The sequence below is a fragment of the Vitis riparia genome, chromosome 9 (genome assembly GCF_004353265.1).
Source record: "Vitis riparia cultivar Riparia Gloire de Montpellier isolate 1030 chromosome 9, EGFV_Vit.rip_1.0, whole genome shotgun sequence".
Classification (NCBI taxonomy): Eukaryota; Viridiplantae; Streptophyta; class Magnoliopsida; order Vitales; family Vitaceae; genus Vitis; species Vitis riparia.
The window spans coordinates 3,248,751-3,271,447 of NC_048439.1; the positions used below are offsets into that span (position 1 = coordinate 3,248,751).

A 22,697-nucleotide genomic window follows, 5' to 3' on the forward strand; every position below is an offset into this window, starting at 1 on the left:
ATGAATGCTCAAAAACAGCACCCACTATTAGGACAGTCTAGGTGTCTGGGGCCACAATCTGTCATGGGCTCTAAAAAATATCATTAGTTTTATGCATGTTTCCATTTCTTTTTCTTTGATCTTTGTTTTTTAGTCCACTAAGAAAAAAAATAAGAAATCATTGTAAAAATAAGGCCCCGAAATTCAACATAGAAAGATGATAAGAGAATAGAATAGAATAGTAGGTGATGAATTGTCGAGGGGGGTTTGCTCAAATCTCTATCTCCTAAAGGTTATTTTGTATGGCCATTTGCACTTTCATTAAGCTTCGATTTCAATATATTATTTCCCATCACTTCAGCTATCATATTTAATTAATTATTTAATCATTTAAAATCAAATTATTAATTATTTGTTGGACTTTTGGTTTCAATATCATGATGGATAAGGATGCCAACCCAAAAGAAATATAATATACAGCCGCAATTACTTAGAAAACATTGCACCAAGACTACAACATGTAGCATTCAGTAATTCAACATTTGCAAGAAGTTTTAGTTGAGTCTATTATTCACCCAAAATCTTGTCCTGCAAAAACAAGAGAGCAAATCAACTGGATCGTCATTTGCCGACAATATAAATCAAAGAACAAATTTACTTCTATGAATATGAGAAAGAACTTCATTTCTTTCTTAAATTTATACAATAATAAAGTGAATCTAATTATTTAGGCTATGTTTGGTTCCCGGAAAATTTGAGGGAAAATGCGAGGGAAAGAAAATACAAAGGAAAAGTAGAAGGAAAGAAAAAGTGAAGGAAAATAAAAAATAGATTAAAAGTTGATAAATTATTTTTTTTGTTACTTCAAACTCATTTTATTTATTTTAACTCATCAATATAAAGATTAAATAATTTAAAAATACATAAGTTTTTAATTAGTTTTAATTATATTTGATTTTCTTTGATATTTTTCATAGGACAACCAAACATGAGAAATCATTTTCCTTAACATTTTTTTCTTTCCTTTGTACTTTCCGGGAACCAAACATAGCCTTAGCGATTCTATAATGGAAACGTAAAATTTTTTAATTGAATTTGAACCTTACTTAGAATTAGGCCATAAACAAAGAACTAATCCAAACTTATTGGCGTTAATTGTTGGAACTGACATAATGTAAACAAAATTTAAAATAAAGAGTTAAATTCATTCACCTATCTCGTAATTGTTTTAAAAATTAATTATACAAATATAGAGAATGATTGAAAATAAAGTATTATATAAAAAAATTATTTTTAAAACATATTCAAACTCTTAAAATATGTTAAAAATATTTCAGATTTTAAAACAAATTTTTGTTTTATAAAATAATTTTGAAAAACTATTTTATTTTAAAAAATAGTTACAAACAAACTATAATTTTTTTTTTATTAGTTAATGTGTTTGAACTAATTAGAAATGAGAATAGGAGCAAAATATTTATTTTCATGGAAACCAAAATGCATTTTTGTTAGGATTTTGACTTCTTCTTCCATAAGGTATTGTACTTCACCTATATTTTGATTTCAATTATTACACATTTTAAGGGCATAGGTTTTGAGATATGCTCATGCCCTAAATCTTTTGAACTACTATGCTATACTCATATTTTTAGTGACCATAAATTAGAACCCCGTCTAAAGTATATACTTTCAAAAACATCTATAATAAAACCTAAAATTTATCAAATGAAAAAAGTTAATTAATATTTCATTATTAGAAAAGATAATCATATATCATAGAGTGAAATATAATTTTTTTATTTATTTCATTTTTTGCTTTATTAACTTTGTATTTTACAATTTTTATTCACATTCATTAAATTTATAGTTTTATGATTTTGTTGTTTAGTGATCAAAATCAACGTGGCATGAATGGTCAAGGTATTAATGCTTTGCTTGTTTGAATTTTATTTTAAAAAAGAAAAATTCAAATCAACCCATGGGGCCATGCATTTTAAATCAACCAAGCAATTAATAATAAGATTTTAAATGATTAAATAATTAATTTAATATCATAGTTAAAACAGAATAAGTAATGGGAAATAATAAAATATGACATAGAGGCTTAATGAAATTGCAAATGATAATATAAAAGAAAGAACCTATAGTGGATTCAGATTTGAGCTAAGCGTGCGAGCTCAACAAGCAAGAATAAACAAAAGAGATGATGAACATTACTCCTATACTCCTATGGTTAATAAATATCTGTTAGGAGAAAAAGGAATACCACCCAATATGAAATTGTTGTAATCTTTAGCAGCAATTTCAGCTAGCTTAGATACACCTGGATGTGAACAAAGAGTACTCTCTCCAACCTTCTTCTTGAACAAAGTAATTGCCTCATTTTGTGACAAATACTCCATCTTAATGCTTTTTGGAGCTTCCGTATTATGACAATAGATAAAATTATTGGTTGTGAAAGATATATCAATAATTCAGTTTTACAGATACATTGAGAAATATTGATAAATATTTTGATATAAAATATCGGCAGAAGGAATTTAAAAAAATAATAAGATAAAAAATAATACAAAATAATTGTTGCTCTTAAATAATATATCTATAATAATATATACTACTTGAAAAATACATTTTATACAAAAAAAAAACTAATTTATATGCATTTAATGATACAAAAGAAATTATTCTATGTGTATGATTTTAAAATATTTATAATTTTATTTTTTAAATTTATAATTCTATATATTTAATTATTAGAAAATTATGATAATCTATATATATACACACATACGTATATAACTCAGCAAGTTAAATAGTCCAATTGGTCATAAACACCTTTTTTCCTTCAACAGAGTAAGGTGAAAATGTGAATCTCAATAATGGAATACACTTAGAGGAGGGGGGGGACTCCCAACAAATATTACCTAACCTTAGATTATCTTAATGTCAAGAAACTTTTCTTCCAACAACTTTTCAACAAATCATAACATCCACAAACAAGAATGTATGCATCAACACTCTCCCAACAATTTATCAATGCAAAACACATGCAAATCCTTCAACACTCCTAAAAATAAATCAAAATGTAGAGTGAGAGAAAGAGACAATGAACACCGGATTTTAACGTGGAAAACCTCCAAAGAGATCAAAAACCACGGGCCTATCACCGATTGAAAAACTCCACTATGAAGAATAAAAACTGAGTATAAGGTTTTACCTAACTCAAGCCAACCAATCCTTCCCGGACTACTTGACTAGTACCTTCACTTTCAGCTTCTCTTTTCTTTTTTCGGAGCCCACTTGGAGTCCGCACCAAGCTCAATCCCGACCTTTTCTTGAATCCACACAAGAAGAAAAAATGGGTATGTACCCAAACCCAAATAGAATGAGAGATTGAGATGTGAATGAAGGAATGAATCAACCCATTTATTGTTCAAGAAAATCCATTAAAAACTAGTTTGGAAAACATTAAGAGAAGTGGATTTTCTTTGCAATCAAAAACCCCAAATTAGGAAAACAAAAATGAGAAAATGAAGAACACTTGGAGTGTGGCTGCTCTTCCCACGTTTTCTGTAGTCTCTCACACTAGAAAATGAGAGAAGATTGGTTTTTAAAGTGTAAAAAGAAACCCTTAATCTAATGGCTGAGATTTGATCAAAAAAACATTAGTTGGATAGATCCACCCCTACACCTGGATCGATCTAGAAACAGAGGAATGAAAGCTTTGCACCAAAAACCATTTTTCCCAACTTTTTAATACATTTAAAGATTAAAAACCGGGTTGATTCACATCCAATCACTCCACACTCGACTACATACCTCGGCCTCTTAGCAAAGTCTTAGTCTTCAAAGTCAAGTAGTACGAATAGGAATAGGAAAGCCGAGTTAGGGGACACTTAGGAATTTTGTCCGGAATTGCCAACCTAGCTAAACACTCACAATCTCCCCCTTTGGCAATTCTGGGATAAAACCCTTTACAACACGAATGAGTACAAGTAAGTAAGCCCCACCCAACTCTCATACAAGGCCTCTCACTCACTCAAAACCACAACCTAGGTACTACAATACCTGCAAATAAATCTCAAGAAAATCATTAGTAGCACCTGTACATATTCCAAGACACTTCCACAAGATTTGAATAAATTAACACATAGATATCCACATATATCCACAAAGATCATTTGCTTAAAGATAGTCAATATGCATTCATGAGTCAAAATAACCATGTCCAATATCCACAGATGCAAAACAAAATGATCATGATCAACATATCAAATATTTAAAGCACAAAACACAATGTCATGATCAACTACATGTCAAGTGTAAAATGTCTCCCCCTTTTTGTCCCAGAATGAGACAAAGAGTTGTCCAAAATAAGCCATGTACATAAGTCGATCAAAATGAACATGATAAGCAAAGTACACAAGACAAAGAGCTGTCCAAAAAAAATAACTAGCTGCTATTTGGCTAAGAGAGATGCTTATAGACAAAATCTTCAAGAGCGTGCAGTTGATCCATGTTGCAAAGCATTTGTCCATCAATTAGTGAGAAGCCTCTCTCCATATGAGATTGGAGTTGAGAAATCTGCTCAGACAATAAGGTGGATTGAGCAGAAATCTTCTCGTCCAAAGCATCAAACCTAGCACAAAGTTGAGCTAGGACACTGGAATCTACATCTGAATCTGCGTCACTTTTACCAAATTTTCTCTTGGCTCTACTATGGCACACTTTCTTCTTAGAACCAAGGGCACCCTTAATCCGTCCTTGACGTCGATTCCAAGAAGAGGTATCAATAGGACCCATTGGCATAAGAAAAGGAGAATTTACAAGAAATACAACTCCAGCTCTTTGGCAGATTTGTGTGATTAAAATGCCATAGGGAAGAACCTCCTTCTTAGACACTGTAGGATCTCCTCGAAAAATCATCTCATCTAAGATGCAAGATGCTAGGTTGATGGGTTCCTGATGAAGGATTTGAGACAAGAGAATGCAACCATTCTTACAAATGTTTGCTCGATGAGAGGAGAGATAAACTAAGAATGATAGAAAAGTAGCTAACACCCAAGTAGGACGAGATAGGCTACCAGTGTGCACCCCTGAGCCTAGTTGACCTCAGACCTCTCCCCATAAGTCAATAGACACTCTATCCAACAGGTCAGAGGTGATTTCCAAATCACTTACAGAGGGTGCTTGAACCAACGGGATGCTAAGACTTCAGCAATTATCTTAGGGGTGACTTTAACAACAATTCCAAAAAGACTTGACTGGAGGTAGGACTCATCCAAGTCATGCTTAATAATGTTCGAATAAAACATTCGGACAATAGGAACACAAGCAGACCCAGTGAAGTTTGTTAGAGGAAGCCATCCTAGTTCTACAAACAGGTCTGGAATTGGTGTGTCAAGAAAAGATTCTAAATGAAGTTGTCTCTCAAGAAGAAGAGACCTCTAACGATAAACCTTGGTGTATTGGTCTCTACAGAACTTTGCCGGGAAAACATTGAAAGGAATCCCATCAATGGAAGTTTTTACAGGAACCTTAGGGATACTGGGAGGCTGGATAGAAGGAATGATGGGTAAATTTTCATCTCGAGCACCTTTTGAGGTTCTAGAGGATGACCCTTTAACAAGGGCTTTGCTTCTACGACCTTTTGGAGGCATATTTCCCAAATAATCCACTCAAATAGCCTACTGTGAGAAAATCTCACACAAAAACTAACCAACAACACCAATGGAAGAAAAACCAACTTGTACATATGAGAAAAACTATGAAGACCAGGGGCTACCAGATCAGCAATCCTGTGACGGGGAAGATACCAGATCAGTGATACCACAAGAAAAGTTGGAACGAATGCCGACTAACGGAAATGGAAATGCAAGCTGGCGACAAACAGGCGACAAACAGAGAAGAAAAAAATGAGACGATACGAGCTAATAGTACACCGAAACACTGGTAGCAGACAAAAATGAGAATGAGAGCTGTGCACGGCGAAGATTTCCAATGACAATGGCCGGATCAAACCAAACAACAGTGACAGGTAGAGATGAAGGGTTCTTCTCTGGAACAAAAACTCTAGGGCTTGGAAAGGAATGAGAAGATTAACCAGAAAGAGACACCTTCCATTATTTTAAAAAAAAATTGGGTTTATACTGAAAGTGTTTCTTAAAAAGACACTTTCCACAATTTTCATACATTGAAGAGAGACATCTTTAGCTTTAAAATCATTTTCATAATTTTTAATACATATTGGATTTTGTGGAATCGTGGAAAATGTCTTTTCAAGAGACACCTTTAGTATAAATCTAATTTTCTGGAATTGTAAAAGGTGTCTCTTGAAGAGATACCTTCACCTTTGACACATTTTGTATAGATTAAAATTTTTAGGAATTGTAGAAGGTGTCTCTTCAAGAGACATCTTTAACTTTAAAATCAAATTCATGAGACATTCAAATTTGTCAAATTATGGAAGGTGTCTCTTCAAGAGACACCTTTAATGCATATTGGATTTTTTGCCATGTGGAAAGTGTCTTTTCAAGAGACACATTTAATATAAATCCAATTTTCTGGAATTGTAGAAGGTGTATTTTCAAAAGACACCTTCCACGTGGCCAAAACTGTTGTAGATCTATCAATATTTTCACAACTACCATTTTTAAATAATTATTTTTTAAAATTGCCGCAAAAGTTAAAAAAGCCCCAGATATGAGAATACAAATTACGACCACCAGAAAAAGTAGGTTATTTTGTTTGGAATTTTTTTTTATGAAAAAAGGAAAATATAATGTTTTATAAATACTTTCTTTTTAACCTATAAGTCTATAACTAAATTTATTAAGAAGAGTAACATTTGAGGAAAGAAAAAAAAAAATAAAACCAAAGGAAAGAAATTAAAAGAAAAGAAAATATAGCTTACCAATTCCAATATAAAACAAATTCTTAGCAGAAAAAAAAAATAATAATAAACAATGAAAACATGCTAGACATTTGAAAATTTATCCACAGTACCTAAGAGAGCATACGTGGGAGAAACAGGTAAAGGGGTGGGAAAGGGAAGAAGTGTAGCTTCTCTCCACCATTCTGTCATTTCTTCACAGGCAAACTCTATTTGTTGAAGTAGGGAGTGAAAGTGAGCTGAATGGTTTCATCCTCCCACTGCAACCCTCGCCACCACTCTGATGCCCCTTCAATTGTCTTTAAACTGTTTCTTGCACTGTTTGAATCCAATGGCAGCTTCCTTAGGTTTGGGCATTCCCTCACCATGAGGGTTTCCAAGGAAGGAAATGGCAAAGCTCGTCTGCTGATGCTCCTTAGATTTGGTAGATCATACAAGTACAAACCTTCGAGTCTTGAGAATATGCCAAGATTTTCAAGGACCACACTCGCATCACTTATCACTACTTCCATGGATTCACATTCATGTATAGAAAGTCGTTCAAGACTTGGGATGTAAATAAGCCATGTCAAGTCCAACAACTTTGGAAGTTGATTAACATGTAGCTGGTGGAGGTTGTAGAAAATTGAGTTTGGGATATAATCTGCTACAAATCCCCCTCTATCCCTCTAGTTTTCTAGATTGACGTTTATGTCTTGTAACTCCCCACATCTATATATTGTAAGCCCACGTGGATGTTTGATTCTTGGCAATTGGAGTATGCTCATACCTTCCAAGTCCGAAGGTCTAAACGCCTCATAGCATTCTGTAATTTTTGGGAGTTCAATAACTTTTGGAAAGACAGAGCAGCAAAGAGACCCAATTTATGTGCTCCAACCCTTCTAACTCCTCTAATAATGCTTTATTATCCTCATGTAAATAAATAGCCTTGTCATCCTTCCTTGAATAATTGGCTCCAACCCTGCTTGTTTGAATTTTTTTTTTAAAAAAAGGAAAAAAGAAAAAATCAAATCAACCCATGGGCCCATGCATTTTAAATGATAATTGAAAATGTTGACAACACTTTGTTTAAGGGCAAGAGTACTGAGGCATGCTCATTTCTTAAGGTGTTATAATATAAACTAGAAATTCTCTAAATATGTCATGAGATGGCAGGACATAAGCTCTAACCCCTTTAATGTATGTGCTTTTAAAAACTCGATTGGTGAAGTATTACCTAAAATTTATTTCAAATCCCAAGTTGAGAAATTGTCATTCTTAATACAAGCACTCCAATCAATTAAAGCGAATAAAAATTACAGTAGCTTCATGGTATGGCACCTTACATACAATCCAAATATACAAGAGTTGTTTTCACTCAACTTTACACACAACATAAGCACAAAAGGAATTTATTTTATTTTTTTATTTTTGTCTCTTTGGATGTTTATTTCTGCAATCCACCCTGTGCACACTTAGCATCCAGAAATTCAAACATTTGCAAGAAGTTTCAGTTGAGTCCGACCATTCTTCAAAATCTTATCCTACAAAAACAAAAACACAAATAAGTTGGATCATTGGCCTATAATCTAAATGAATAAAAAAAGTGAATTTGAATATTTAACTTATGCGAACAACAATTCATTAACGTTATCAATCATAATAAATTATAATAAGTAGTTGCAAAGGATATGTGTAAACTAGAGTTATTTACAATTTATATAATGAAAATATAAACAAATTAATTCAAATTTGAAGTAATATTTAGAAATGTGTACCCATAAACAAACAACTAATCCCAATTCTTTAGAATTGTAAGCCCTAGTTAAGATAATGTAGACAAAGTGTAAAATAAGTTTATTTTTAACATTTTCATAATAATTCTCCAAAGTAGGTATTTTCATGTTCTAAATTTCTCAAGAGTAAAATAATTTTGAAAATAAACATGCATGTAAGAGATGGTTTTAATTAAGTTTCATTGTAAAAATAAAAAATCAAGAGACATAAATATTAGGTCCTTGTCTCTAGAACAAATAATAAATAAAAAGATTGAGATAATAGTAGTGATGCATCAAGTATGTTATTGGATCCAAAAGTTATGCCTTAATCTGTTTTACAAACATGTATTTTAGGATAGGGAAAGAGAAAATAGGATCAACATTAAGAAAAGTTATTTTGTTTGGAGTTTTATTAATAGTTTCTTTTTAAATTATAACTAAATTCATTGGGGTGAGTAATGGGTGAGGTAAGGAAAAAAAAAAAAAACAAAAGTGGAGATAAAAATAAATTTTATCCACTTATAACAGAAAAACGTGAGCATGAAGACACATGAGACATTTGAAACTTTGTCCCAAAAAAGAAGGCAGTACCTGCAAAGAGAGCATGGGAGAAGGTCATCTTCTCATTTCTTCACTACCACTCTTTAAAGTAGGGAGTGAAAGTGAGTTGAATGGTTTCATCCTTCCACTGCAACCCTTGCCACCACTTTGATTCCCCTCGAATCCTCTTTAAACCGTTTCTTGCACTGTTTGAATCCAATGGCAGCTTCCTTAGGTTTGGGCATTCCATGACGCAGAGGGTTTTCAAGGAAGGAAATGGCAAGGCTCGTCTACTTATGCTCCTTAGATTTGGTAGGTGATAAAAGTTCATACTTTCAAGTCTTGAGAATATGCCAAGATTATCAGGGACCCTACTCGCATCACCTATCACTTCTTCAATGGATTCACAGTGATATACACTAAGATGTTCAAGACTTGGGATGTAAATAAGCCATGTCAAGTCCAGCAACTTTGGAAGTTGATTAACATGTACCCATCGGAGGTTGTAGAAAATTGAGTTTGGGATATAATCTGCTACAAATCCCTGTTTACCCCTCTCATTTTCTAGATTGACTTTTATGTCTTGTAGCTCCCCACATCTATATATTGCAAGGCTATGTAGATGTTTGATTCTTGGCAATTGGAGTATGCTCATACCTTCCAAGTTCCAAAGGTGTAAACGCCTCATAGCATTCTGCAATTTTTGGGAGTTCAATAACTTTTGGAAAGACAAAGTACCTACAATGGGCAAAGAGACCCAATTTATGTGCTCCAACCCTTCTAACTCCTCTAATAATGCTTTATTATCCTCATGTAAATAAATAGCCTTATCATCCCTCCTTGAATAATTGGCTTCCTCCTCTGTGGATGATGAAATATAATTTCTTTTTGACAACATATATTTAACTCTTATACTAAAAACTCTCAACATTGAGAGATGTGATATTACTTCCTTAAAAATTATTTGAAGACTACCTTCAAATAGTAGATATCTTAGTCTTTTCAAAGTTGCAAGCTCCACAGACAATTCTCTTAGATCCGTATTTAACAAATTGAGATATTGCAATGTAACTAATTTACCAAATCCAGTAGGTAATTTAGTTATTCCAGCATTTGACAAATCCAGAACTTTTATAACCGGCATGAAATGGAAGAATCCACTCGGAAATGTTTTCAGGCCTCTACTCCTAACAATTAAAGTCAAGAGATTGGGAAAAGATGGTGGTATAGTGAGTTCTTCCAAACTACTTGTCGACAGGTATATCCGTTGTGCCTCTTTCGCCTTTGAAACTTGGTGAACTTCCATAGTATCAACTTCTTCTACCAAGATTATGTTCTTATTGCCCTTATATTCTGAAGCTAACCATAAAGCCATATCACGAATGACATCATGCATTTTAACCCTATCAAATTCAGCATTCTCGAATAGACATACTGTCTTTAGATGCTCAATGATGTGGTGCCCATGGTTTAATGCTTCATCTATGCTAACAAATCCATCCAAAAACCCTTCTCCAATCCAAAGGAATATAAGATCCTCATCCCAAATTTCATGGTCCTCTGGGAATATAGCAAGATATAAAAAACAAGTCTTGATGGTGTCATTTGGCAAGTTATCGTAACTGAATTTGAGGACCGGAAATACATGAGCTCCCATACCTGAAAACTTCGATGGATAAGTCTTCAACATTTGGATTGCTTGCTCCCATTCTTGTGGAGTCTTCTTGTCAGCCATAGCTCGCCCAATAGTGACGATTGCAAGTGGTAAGCCTTGGCATTCTTTAGCAGCAATTTCAGCAAGTTGGGGTATATCCGAATGTGAATTTATAGCAGTCTCTCCAACCTTCTTCTTGAACAAATAAATAGCCTCATCTTCTGTCAAACACTCCACCTTAAGGCTTTTTTGAGCTTCCATATCCCGACAAACATCCAGAGAACGGGTTGTTAATATTACTTTGGACTTGTTTTGGGAATTAGGATAAGGAACCCCCACTTTTTGGAGATCAAGCCGCTCCCATACATCATCTAGCAGCATCACAAACCTTTTTGCCTTCAAGACATTGAAAATTGCTACTGCCTTTTCATCCTCGGTTCTGTTTCTCCATCTGTCTTCAGGAATGTCTAACTTGTTGCGAATGACTTCTTGTACTTTTTCCACACTTGCTGGCCTGGATACTACTACCCAAATGGCGATTTCAAAGATCTTGCTCGCTCTGATGAACTCATTATTGACTTTGGTCATGAGGGTAGTTTTCCCGGCACCCCCATACCGTACAACCCAATAATTGCCAGCTCCTCGTCTTGGATGCATCTGCAAACCTCCGTAAACATCAGATCTAAGCCCACAGTCTTCTCCATCGGCCTCTCATCCACCGGAGCTTGAGGTAACCTATCAGCCACAACATCAAAGCGTCCCTTGTTCCTTAATTCAGTCACAGCACCCAGCTTTTTACTCGCTTTCTTCCCAAGCTTGTAGCTGGACCGGCAGTTTCTGGGACAACAAGTTCCAGGGCATTTCTTCTGGATTTCCTGATCGCCTTTCTCCAGGATCTCGTTGACTCCTAGTTCCATGGCTAGGACGCTATGGAGCCAGCCGTCCACTTCATTTGTGCGCTTCATTTGCCTTTGATCTTCAAGTTCAACTCTTCCCTTCACATCCTGGTATGCGTTCTTCAGCTCCTGCATTGCGTTTCTTAACGAGTCCATATTTTCCTGCAGATCCCTGATGTAGACTGCATGCTTGGCTGTGCAGTTCCATGCGCGAGTGACAACATCCAAGATTGGGCTCACACAATCCATTCCTTGTCTTGAGAGATGAAATTCAACGAAAAAACAGAAAATGGAGAGATGGGTTTTGTGGGAGAGCAGCAGACTTTTTTTTTTTTTTTTGGGTGTCAAAACAGTTCTCTCTCAATGAGGAGACTTCTATGGTTCCATGCACGCGGTAGGTACCGAAGCGTGAATTCCCACCGTTGGATAAGTAAATCCAATCAAGACCGTCTATTTGATTTTACAAAGGGGGAATCGTGACAGAATATATATTGTGAGAGGGACAGCAATAATATTAGCATTTAATTTCTTATTCATCAAAGCGGAATAAAAAGGGTTAAGAAATTAATGCATGGATACATTTCTCATTTTAATTTTTAAAAACAATTTTATTTTTATTTATAAAAAGTAGGTACATAGCTTGTGTAGTTGAAAATATTTTTTTAAAATTTAAGAAAGTAAAATTTTTTCATATTTTAAATTTTGAGAAATTTTTTTAACAACAGAATGGTAAATATTTTATATAAGAATTTTTGGTTTTGAAAGTAAAGAATAAAAAGTGTATCTAATGAATGCTCTAAACCAATCAATACTTATAATTTGAGGATTTTTTATAGGAGAAAAACAGTAACATAAAAAGTAATTTTAAAATTATAACACTTTTTAATTTTAAGTAGACTTCATCTTTTACATAGACGAACTCAATGTAAAAATAAACTCGTCTTTCAAAAAATAAATTCAATAAAAATGAACTTGTTTTTTCAAAACATGAGTTTAATATAAAAAGTTTTAGGGTAAAAATGAAATTTGTGTTTTGAAAAGACGAATTGAGTGAAAAAAAAAATGAATTTGTCTTTTAAAAAGAAAAAGAGGAGTTTAGTGCAAAAATAAATGAAAATATTATATTTGTATATTTATTTTTTAAATAATTATATTTTTTTATAGAATATTTAATAAATAAATAAAAATCACGTGGGTAGTTTTGGGTATTGGCGCCACAATCTGTCATGGAACTAAAAAAGAAATCTTTTTTGCTGTCCAAGACACAGAAAGAAGAAAAGATAATAGAATAAGTGATGAGTTGCTCGAGCGATGGTTTGCCCAAATTTCAATCCACTAAAGGTTCCTTTTTATATGGCCATTTGCAGATTCATTAAGCCTCTATTTCAAATTTATTATTTCTAATTACGTATTATGCTTCAACCATCATATTTAATTAATTATTAATTTTTAATTATTTGTTGGACTTTTGGTCTCAATATCAAGTTTTATGAATACATTTTTTTAAACTATAAATAAATTTATTGAGATGAGTAATGCTCGAGGTAAGAAAAAAAAAATAAAATAGAAAGGGGAACAAAAAGGCAAAAAAGTACGTATTACCAGTTCTGAAATGAAGCGGAACTCTCATCAACTTACTGCAGAAAAACATGAACATGAACACCCAGGAGACATTCGAAAACTTGTACAGACAAGTAAAAAGAGAGAAAGAAAAAAAAAGAAAGAAGAAAAAACTAGAGAGTGCTTGAGAGAGCATGGGAGAAGAGGGTATTGAGGTGGGAGAAGGAGCTGGAGCAACTTCTCTACCATCCTCTCGTTTCTTCACCAGATAATGAAGGAGTGAAAGTGTGCTGAATGGTTTCATTTTCCCACTTCAACCCTTCCCACCACTCTGATTCCCCTATAATGGTCTTTAAGCTGTTTCTTGCACTGTTTGAATCTAATGGCAATTTTCATTGAGCGGTATGGCACCTTACATACAATCCAAATATACAAGAGCTGTTTTCACTCATCTTTACACACAATATAAGCACAAAGGATTATTTATTTATTTATTTATTTTGGTCTCTTTGGATGTTTATTTCTGCAATCCACCCTGTGCACACTTAGCATCCTGAAATTCAAACATTTGCAAGAAGTTTCAGTTGAGTCCGACCATTCTTCAAAATCTTATCCTACAAAAACAAAAACACAAATAAGTTGGATCATTGGCCTATAATCTAAATGAATAAAAAAAAGTGAATTTGAATATTTAACTTATGCGAACAACAATTCATTAACGTTATCAATCATAACAAATTATAATAAGTAGCTGCAAAGGATACGTGTAAACTAGAGTTATTTACAATTTATATAATGAAAATATAAACAAATTAATTCAAATTTGAAGTAATATTTAGAAATAAGTATCCATAAACAAACAACTAATCCAAATTCTTTAGAATTGTAATCCCTAGTTAAGATAATGTAGACAAAGTGTAAAATAAGTTTATTTTTAACATTTTCATAATAATTCTCCAAAGTAGGTATTTTTGTGTTCTAAATTTCTCAAGAGAAATAATTTTGAAAATAAACATGCATGTAAGAGATGGTTTTAATTAAGTTTCATTGTAAAAATAAAAAATCAAGAGACATAAATATTAGGTCCTTGTCTCTAGAACAAATAATAAATATAAAGATTGAGATAATAGTAGTGATGCATCAAGTATGTTATTGGATCCAAAAGTTATGCCTTAATATGTTTTACAAACATGTATTTTAGGACAGGGAAAGAGAAAATAGGATCAACATTAAGAAAAGTTATTTTGTTTGGAGTTTTATTAATAGTTTCTTTTTAAATTATAACTAAATTCATTGGGGTGAGTAATGGGTGAGGTAAGGAAAAAAAATAAAACAAAAGTGGAGATAAAAATAAATTTTGTCCACTTATAACAGAAAAACGTGAACATGAAGACACATGAGACATTTGAAACTTTGTGCCAAAAAAGAAGGTAGTACCTGCAAAGAGAGCATGAGAGAAGGTCATCTTCTCATTTCTTCACTGCCACTCTTTAAAGTAGGGAGTGAAAGTGAGTTGAATGGTTTCATCCTTCCACTGCAACCCTTGACACCACTCTGATTCCCCTCGAATCCTCTTTAAACCGTTTCTTGCACTGTTTGAATCCAATGGCAGCTTCCTTAGGTTTGGGCATTCCATGACACAGAGGGTTTTCAAGGAAGGAAATGGCAAGGCTCGTCTACTTATGCTCCTTAGATTTGGTAGGTAATAAAAGTTCATACTTTCAAGTCTTGAGAATATGCCAAGATTTTCAGGGACCCTACTCGCATCACCTATCACTTCTTCCATGGATTCACAGTGATATACACTAAGATGTTCAAGACTTGGGATGTAAATGAGCCATGTCAAGTCCAACAACTTTGGAAGTTGATTAACATGTACCCAGCGGAGGTTGTAGAAAATTGAGTTTGGGATATAATCTGCTACAAATCCTTGTTTACCCCTCTCATTTTCTAGATTGACTTTTATGTCTTGTAGCTCCCCACATCTATATATTGCAAGGCTATGTAGATGTTTGATTCTTGGCAATTGGAGTATGCTCATACCTTCCAAGTTCCAAAGGTGTAAACGCCTCATAGCATTCTGCAATTTTTGGGAGTTCAATAACTTTTGGAAAGACAAAGTACCTACAATGGGCAAAGAGACCCAATTTATGTGCTCCAACCCTTCTAACTCCTCTAATAATGCTTTATTATCCTCATGTAAATAAATAGCCTTATCAGCCTTCCTTGAATAATTGGCTTCCTCCTCTATGGATGATGAAATATAATTTCTTTTTGACAACATATATTTAACTCTTATACTAAAAAGTCTCAACATTGAGAGATGTGATATTACTTCCTTAAAAATTATTTGAAGACTACCTTCTAATAGCAAATATCTTAGTCTTTTCAAAGTTGCAAGCTCCGCAGACAATTCTCTTAGATCCGTATTTAACAAATTGAGATATTGCAATGTAACTAATTTACCAATTCCAGTAGGTAATTTAGTTATTCCAGCATTTGACAAATCCAGAACTTTTATAACTGGCATGAAATGGAAGAATCCACTCGGAAATGTTTTCAGGCCTCTACTCCTAACAATTAAAGTCAAGAGATTGGGAAAAGATGGTGGTATAGTGAGTTCTTCCAAACTACTTGTCGACAGGTATATCTGTTGTGCCTCTTTCGCCTTTGAAACTTGGTGAACTTCCATAGTATCAACTTCTTCTACCAAGATTATGTTCTTATTGCCCTTATATTCTGAAGCTAACCATAAAGCCATATCACGAATGACATCATGCATTTTAACCCTATCAAATTCAGCATTCTCGAATAGACATACTGTCTTTAGATGCTCAATGATGTGGTGCCCTTGGTTTAATGCTTCATCTATGCTAACAAATCCATCCAAAAACCCTTCTCCAATCCAAAGGAATATAAGATCCTCATCCCAAATTTCATGGTCCTCTGGGAATATAGCAAGATATAAAAAACAAGTCTTGATGGTGTCATTTGGCAAGTTATCGTAACTGAATTTGAGGACCGGAAATACATGAGCTCCCATACCTGAAAACTTTGATGGATAAGTCTTCAACATTTGGATTGCTTGCTCCCATTTTTGTGGAGTCTTCTTGTCAGCCATAGCTCGCCCAATAGTGACGATTGCAAGTGGTAAGCCTTGGCATTCTTTAGCAGCAATTTCAGCAAGTTGGGGTATATCCGAATGTGAATTTAGAGCAGTCTCTCCAACCTTCTTCTTGAACAAATTAATAGCCTCATCTTCTGTCAAACACTCCACCTTAAGGCTTTTTTGAGCTTCCATATCCCGACAAACATCCAGAGAACGGGTTGTTAATATTACTTTGGACTTGTTTTGGGAATTAGGATAAGGAACCCCCACTTTTTGGAGATCAAGCCGCTCCCATACATCATCTAGCAGCATCACAAACCTTTTGCCTTCAAGACATTGAAAATTGCTACTGCCTTTTCATCCTCGGTTCTGTTTCTCCATCTGTCTTCAGGAATGTCTAACTTGTTGCGAATGACTTCTTGTACTTTTTCCACACTTGCTGGCCTGGATACTACTACCCAAATGGCGATTTCAAAGATCTTGCTCGCTCTGATGAACTCATTATTGACTTTGGTCATGAGGGTAGTTTTCCCGGCACCCCCATACCGTACAACCCAATAATTCCCAGCTCCTCGTCTTGGATGCATCTGCAAACCTCTGTAAACATCAGATCTAAGCCCACAGTCTTCTCCATCGGCCTCTCATCCACCGGAGCTTGAGGTAACCTATCAGCCACAACATCAAAGCGTCCCTTGTTCCTTAATTCAGTCACAGCACCCAGCTTTTTACTCGCTTTCTTCCCAAGCTTGTAGCTGGACCGGCAGTTTCTGGGACAACAAGTTCCAGGGCATTTCTTCTGGATTTCCTGATCGCCTTTCTCCAGGATCTCGTTGACTTCTAGTTCCATGGCCAGGACGCTATGGAGCCAGCCGTCCACTTCATTTGTGCGCTTCATTTGCCGTTGATCTTCAAGTTCAACTCTTCCCTTCACATCCTGGTATGCGTTCTTCAGCTCCTGCATTGCGTTTCTTAACGAGTCCATATTTTCCTGCAGATCCCTGATGTAGACTGCATGCTTGGCTGTGCAGTTCCATACGCGAGTGACAACATCCAAGATTGGGCTCACACAATCCATTCCTTGTCTTGAGAGATGAAATTCAACGAAAAAACAGAAAATGGAGAGATGGGTTTTGTGGGAGAGCAGCAGACTTTTTTTTTTTTTTTTTTTTGTGTGTCAAAACAGCTCTCTCTCTCAATGAGGAGACTTCTATGGTTCCATGCACGCGGTAGGTACCGAAGCGTGAATTCCCACCGTTGGATAAGTAAATCCAATCAAGACCGTCTATTTTATTTTACAAAGGGGGGAATCGTGACAGAATATATATTGTGAGAGGGACAGCAATAATATTAGTATTTAATTTTTTATTCATCAAAGCTGAATAAAAAGGGTTAAGAAATTAATGCATGGATACATTTCTCATTTTAATTTTTAAAAACAATTTTATTTTTTATTTTATAAAAAGTAGGTACATAGCTTGTGTAGTTGAAAATATTTTTTTTTAAAATTTAAGAAAGTAAATTTTTTTCATATTTTAAATTATGAGAATTTTTTTTAACAACAGAATGTTAAATATTTTATATAAGAATTTTTAGTTTTGAAAGTAAAGAATAAAAAGTGTATCTAATGAATGCTGTAAACCAATCAATACTTACAATTTGGGGGTTTTTTATAGAAGAAAAACTATAACATAAAAAGTAATTTTAAAATTACAACACTTTTCAATTTCAAGTAGGCTTCGTCTTTTACACAGACGAATTCAGTGTAAAAATGAATTCGTTTTTCAAAAAACAAGTTCAATATAAATGAACTTATTTTTTCAAAAAATGAATTTAATATAAAAAGTTTTAGGGTAAAAATAAAATTCATGTTTTGAAAAGATGACACAAAAAGTGAATTTGTCTTTTAAAAAGAAATGGAGGAGTTTAGTGGAAAAATAAAAGAAATAAGGAAAAATATTATATTTATATATTTATTTTTTAAATAATTATATTTAATGATATATTTTTTAAAGAATATTTAAAAAATAAATAAAAATCACGTGGGTAGTCTTGGGTATTGGCGCCACAATCTGTCATGGAACTAAAAAAGGAATCTTTTTTGCTGTCCAAGACACAGAAAGAAGAAAAGATAATAGAATAAGTGATGAGTTGCTCGAGCGATGGTTTGCCCAAATTTCTATCCACTAAAGGTTCCTTTTTATATGGCCATTTGCAGATTCATTAAGCCTCTATTTCAAATTTATTATTTCTAATTACGTGTTATGCTTCAACTATCATATTTAATTAATTATTAATTATTAATTATTTGTTGGACTTTTGGTCTCAATATCAAGTTTTATGAATATATTTTTTTAAACTATAAATAAATTTATTGAGATGAGTAATGCTTGAGGCAAGAAAAAAAAAAAAAAGATAGAAAGGGGAACAAAAAGGAAAAAAAGTACGCATTACCAATTCTGAAATGAAGCGGAATTCTCATCCACTTATTGCAGAAAAACATGAACATGAACACCCAGGAGACATTCGAAAACTTGTCCAGACAAGTAAAAAGAGAGAAAGAAAAAAAAGAAAGAAGAAAAAACTAGAGAGTGCCTGGGAGAGTATGGGAGAAGAGGGTATTGAGGTGGGAGAAGGAGCTGGAGCAACTTCTCTACCATCCTCTCGTTTCTTCACCAGATAATGAAGTAAGGAGTGAAAGTGTGCTGAATGGTTTCATTTTCCCACTTCAACCCTTCCCACCACTCTGATTCCCCAATAATGGTCTTTAAACTATTTCTTGCACTGTTTGAATCTAATGGCAACTTCCTTAGGTTTGGGCACTCTTCCACTGAGAGGTACGTCAAGGAAGGAAATGACAAGGCACGACCACTGATACTCTTTAGATTTGGTAGATAATTCAAGTTCAAACTTTTGAGTCTTGAGAATATGCCAATGTTTTTTGAGATTCCACTTGCATCACATATCACTTCTTCCATGGATTCACATGTGCTTGCTACAAGAAATTCAAGTCTTGGGATGTAAATAAGCCATGTCAAGTCCAACAACTTTGGACGTTGATAAACAATTACCACGTGAAGGCTCTGAAAGTTTGAGTTTGGGATTAGATCAATTACAAATCCTTGCCCTATTCCCTTCTTTTCTAGATCTACTTTTATCTCTTGCAATTCTCCACATCTAGATATTCCAAGGAGTTGTAGATGTGTCATTCTAGGCAATTGGAGAAAGGTCATATCTTCCAAGTTCCCAAGGCCTAAACGCCTTATAGCATTTTGCAATTTTTGAGAGCTTCGTAACTTTTGAAAGGACAGAGGACCTACAATTGGAAAAGATACCCAATTTATATATGTATTCCAACCCTTCCAAATATTCTAATAATGCTTTATTATCCTCCCATAAATAAATAGCTTTAGAATTCTCCTCTGAATAATTGGGTTCCTCCTTCTTGGGTGAATGATTGCCTTTTTCTTCCTCCAGTAAATGATTAAGTCCCATGCTAAAATATCTCATTATTAAGAGATTCGATATCACTTCCTTGGAAATTATTTTGAGATATGACATGCTATGTAATAGCAAATATCTTATTCTTTTCAAAGTCTTAAGCTCAACAGACAATTCTCTTAGATCTGTCCTGACAAATCGAGATATTGTAGTGTTACTAATTTACCAATTCCAACAGGTAATTTAGTTATTTGAGTAAATGACAAATCCAAAACTTTTATAAATGAAATGGAAGAATCCACTTGGAAAAGTCTCCAAGGTGTTCTCCTAACAATTAAGGTCAAGAGATTGGGAAAAGATGGTAGTATGATGAGTTCTTTCAAGCTACTCATCCACAAGGATTTACATTGTGCCTCTTTCCACTTTGAAACTTGGTGAGCTTCCATGATATCATTTTCTTCTACCAAAATTTTGTTCTTGTTGCCACTATATACTGTAGCTAACCACAAAGCCATAGCACGAATAATATCATGCATCTTGACTTGATCAAATCCAACGCTCTCCAATAAACATGTTGTCTTTAGATGCTCAATGATATCATGCCCTTGGTTATATGCTTCAGCTATGTTGTCAAATTCATCCAAAAACCCTTCTCCAATCCAGAGAAATATAAGATCATCATCTATAATTTCGTAGTCTTCTGGGAATATGGCAAGATATAAAAAACAAGCCCTGATGGTGTCATTTGGCAAGTTATCATAACTGAATTTCAGGACCGGAAATACATGATCACCCATACCTGAAAACTTTGATGGATAAGTCTTCAATATTTGTATTGCTCGCTCCCATTCTCGTGGTGTGTTCTTGCCGGTCATAGCTCGCCCAATAGTAACGAGTGCAAGTGGTAGACCTTTGCACTCTTTAGCAGCAATTTCAGCGAGTTGTGGTATATCTGGATGTGAATTTAGAGTAGTCTCTCCAACCTTCTTCTTGAACAAATTAATAGCCTCCCCTTGTGTCAAACACTCCACCTTAATATTTTTTTGAGCTTCCATATCACGACAAACATCCAGAGATCGGGTTGTTAATATTACTTCAGACTTGTTTTGGGAATTAGGAGAAGGAACCCCCAACTTTTGGAGATCAAGTCGTTTCCATACATCATCTAACAACAACACAAACCTTTGCGCCTTCAAGACATTGAAAATTTCTACTGCCTTCTCGTCTTCACTTCTATTTCTCCATCTATTATCCGGGATGTCTAATTTGTTGCGAATGACTTCCTGTACTTTTCCCACACTTGCAGGCCTGGACACTACAACCCAAATGGCGATTTCAAAGCCCTTGCTTGCTCTGATGAATTCATTATTCACTTTGGTCATGAGGGTAGTTTTCCCGGCACCACCCATACCATACAACCCAAATAATTCCCAGTTGTTCATATTGGATGCATCTGCAAACCTCTGGATACATCAGATCTAGGCCCACAGTCTTCTTCACCGGCCTCTCATCCACTGGAGCTTGAGCTAACCTCTCTGCCACACCATCAAAGCGTCCCTTGTTCCTTAATTCAGTCACAGCACCCAGCTTTTTACTCGCTTTCTTCCCAAGCTTGTAGCTGGACCGGCAGTTTCTGGGACAACAAGTTCCAGGGCATTTCTTCTGGATTTCCTGATCGCCTTTCTCCAGGATCTCGTTGACTTCTAGTTACATGGCTAGGACGCTATGGAGCCAGCCGTCCACTTCATTTGTGCGCTTCATTTGCCGTTGATCTTCAAGTTCAACTCTTCCCTTCACATCCTGGTATGCGTTCTTCAGCTCCTGCATTGCGTTTCTTAACGAGTCCATATTTTCCTGCAGATCCTGGATGTAGCCGGCATGCTTGGCTGTGAAGTTCCATACGCGAGTGACAACATCCAAGATTGGGCTCACACAATCCATTCCTTGTGTTGAGAGATGAAATTCAAACAGGACAAACATGAGATTATAATAGGCAGTCTACACACGATTAAAGTCATTTGGCCACTGCTTCCCCATCACATTTTGGTTGCGATTAGTCTGGGTTTTAACATTTCAATTAGGAATTGGTTAACTTGCTTATGGCTTTAAATTCAAAATTAATTTGCAAGTATATAGAATATATTGAAATTTTTAACAGAATCCTAGTAGAAAGAAAACTTCTGCTTTGGATGAGAGAATTTATGAAAGCTTCCGAAATTACCCCTTGTTTTTGCTGTCTAATGGAAGAATCTTGCTTGCAACCCAAATGCAGAGGAGATAATGCTGAAAATCACTTTGGAATCTTCTTAAGAATATGCAAAGAGGGAACGAGAGAGACAAAAATAATATAAATGTTTAAACATGACCTGGTCATCTCATGGATGGGGGAATCCAAAAGGAAGAAAGAGAGAATCAAATTGAAAAGGAAATGGACAAGAAGAAAGATAATCAAAACCGACGAAGTAATCAAAAAGGAGAAAGAAAATCAAAACTGACCGAGTAATTAGAAAGGAGAAGGAGAATCAAATCAAGAAGGAAATGGACAAGAAGAAGCATAATCAAAATCAAAATCAAACCAAATGAAAAGAATTAAGAAAAGGTTAAATATGCTTTACCCTGGTTGTGTTTTACACTTTGCTTCTTTATGTTCAAAATCCAATACTTTACTCCTAAATTTGTTGAAGAGGAACGGTTTACCCCAAATTAATGACTCTCTATAAAATTAGAAAAGAGATTAATCTTTTTTGCACCCTCCTTCAACCATTGGTACAATCTTAAATTGAACCAATTTTCAATTAACAACTATAAAATGGACTTTTCAAAACATTTTCAGAATATGATAGCGACTAATTTTGATTTTTTATTTTTGAGA

The 22,697-nt window shown here is 34.5% G+C and overlaps 3 protein-coding genes across 4 annotated transcripts; all 3 read right to left on the reverse strand.

The window, feature by feature from the left end:
- Positions 1–8,072: 8,072 nt before the first annotated feature.
- Positions 8,073–11,485, reverse strand: LOC117921468 (probable disease resistance protein At1g52660). Of its 2 annotated transcripts, none has more exons than XM_034839341.1 (2): positions 10,828–11,485; positions 8,073–8,394 (listed from the first exon to the last, which is right to left on the reverse strand). In XM_034839341.1, the coding sequence occupies exons 1-2, from the start codon at positions 11,477–11,479 to the stop codon at positions 8,390–8,392; spliced, it is 657 nt and encodes a 218-aa protein (XP_034695232.1). In that variant the 5' UTR covers positions 11,480–11,485; the 3' UTR covers positions 8,073–8,389. The 2 variants fall into 2 exon arrangements, with proteins under 2 accessions (XP_034695232.1, XP_034695231.1); XM_034839340.1 differs by having other exon boundaries at positions 9,220–11,485.
- On the reverse strand, positions 8,073–16,705 carry LOC117921469 (disease resistance protein SUMM2-like). The gene is made up of 3 exons (XM_034839342.1): positions 14,716–16,705; positions 13,690–13,892; positions 8,073–8,191 (listed from the first exon to the last, which is right to left on the reverse strand). The coding sequence occupies exon 1, from the start codon at positions 16,697–16,699 to the stop codon at positions 14,756–14,758; it is 1,944 nt and encodes a 647-aa protein (XP_034695233.1). The 5' UTR covers positions 16,700–16,705; the 3' UTR covers positions 8,073–8,191; positions 13,690–13,892; positions 14,716–14,755.
- A 2,889-nt stretch (positions 16,706–19,594) lies between these two features.
- Positions 19,595–21,766, reverse strand: LOC117922419 (probable disease resistance protein At5g63020). The gene is made up of 4 exons (XM_034840557.1): positions 21,537–21,766; positions 21,287–21,458; positions 20,330–21,108; positions 19,595–19,700 (listed from the first exon to the last, which is right to left on the reverse strand). The coding sequence occupies exons 1-4, from the start codon at positions 21,764–21,766 to the stop codon at positions 19,595–19,597; spliced, it is 1,287 nt and encodes a 428-aa protein (XP_034696448.1).
- Positions 21,767–22,697: the final 931 nt, after the last annotated feature.

Coding starts and splice junctions, on each gene's coding strand:
- LOC117921469 (XM_034839342.1), bottom strand. CDS start 16,699: ATGCTGCTAGATGATGTATGGGAGCGGCTTGATCTCCAAAAAGTGGGG.
- LOC117921468 (XM_034839340.1), bottom strand. CDS start 11,479: ATGCATCCAAGACGAGGAGCTGGCAATTATTGGGTTGTACGGTATGGG.
- LOC117922419 (XM_034840557.1), bottom strand. CDS start 21,766: ATGGATTGTGTGAGCCCAATCTTGGATGTTGTCACTCGCGTATGGAAC. Junction 21,109..21,286: donor TAGATCTGATGTATCCAGAG/GTTTGCAGATGC, acceptor GGAAAAGTACAG/GAAGTCATTCGCAACAAATT. Junction 19,701..20,329: donor ATTCGTGCTATGGCTTTGTG/GTTAGCTACAGT, acceptor TTCCAATTGTAG/GTCCTCTGTCCTTTCAAAAG.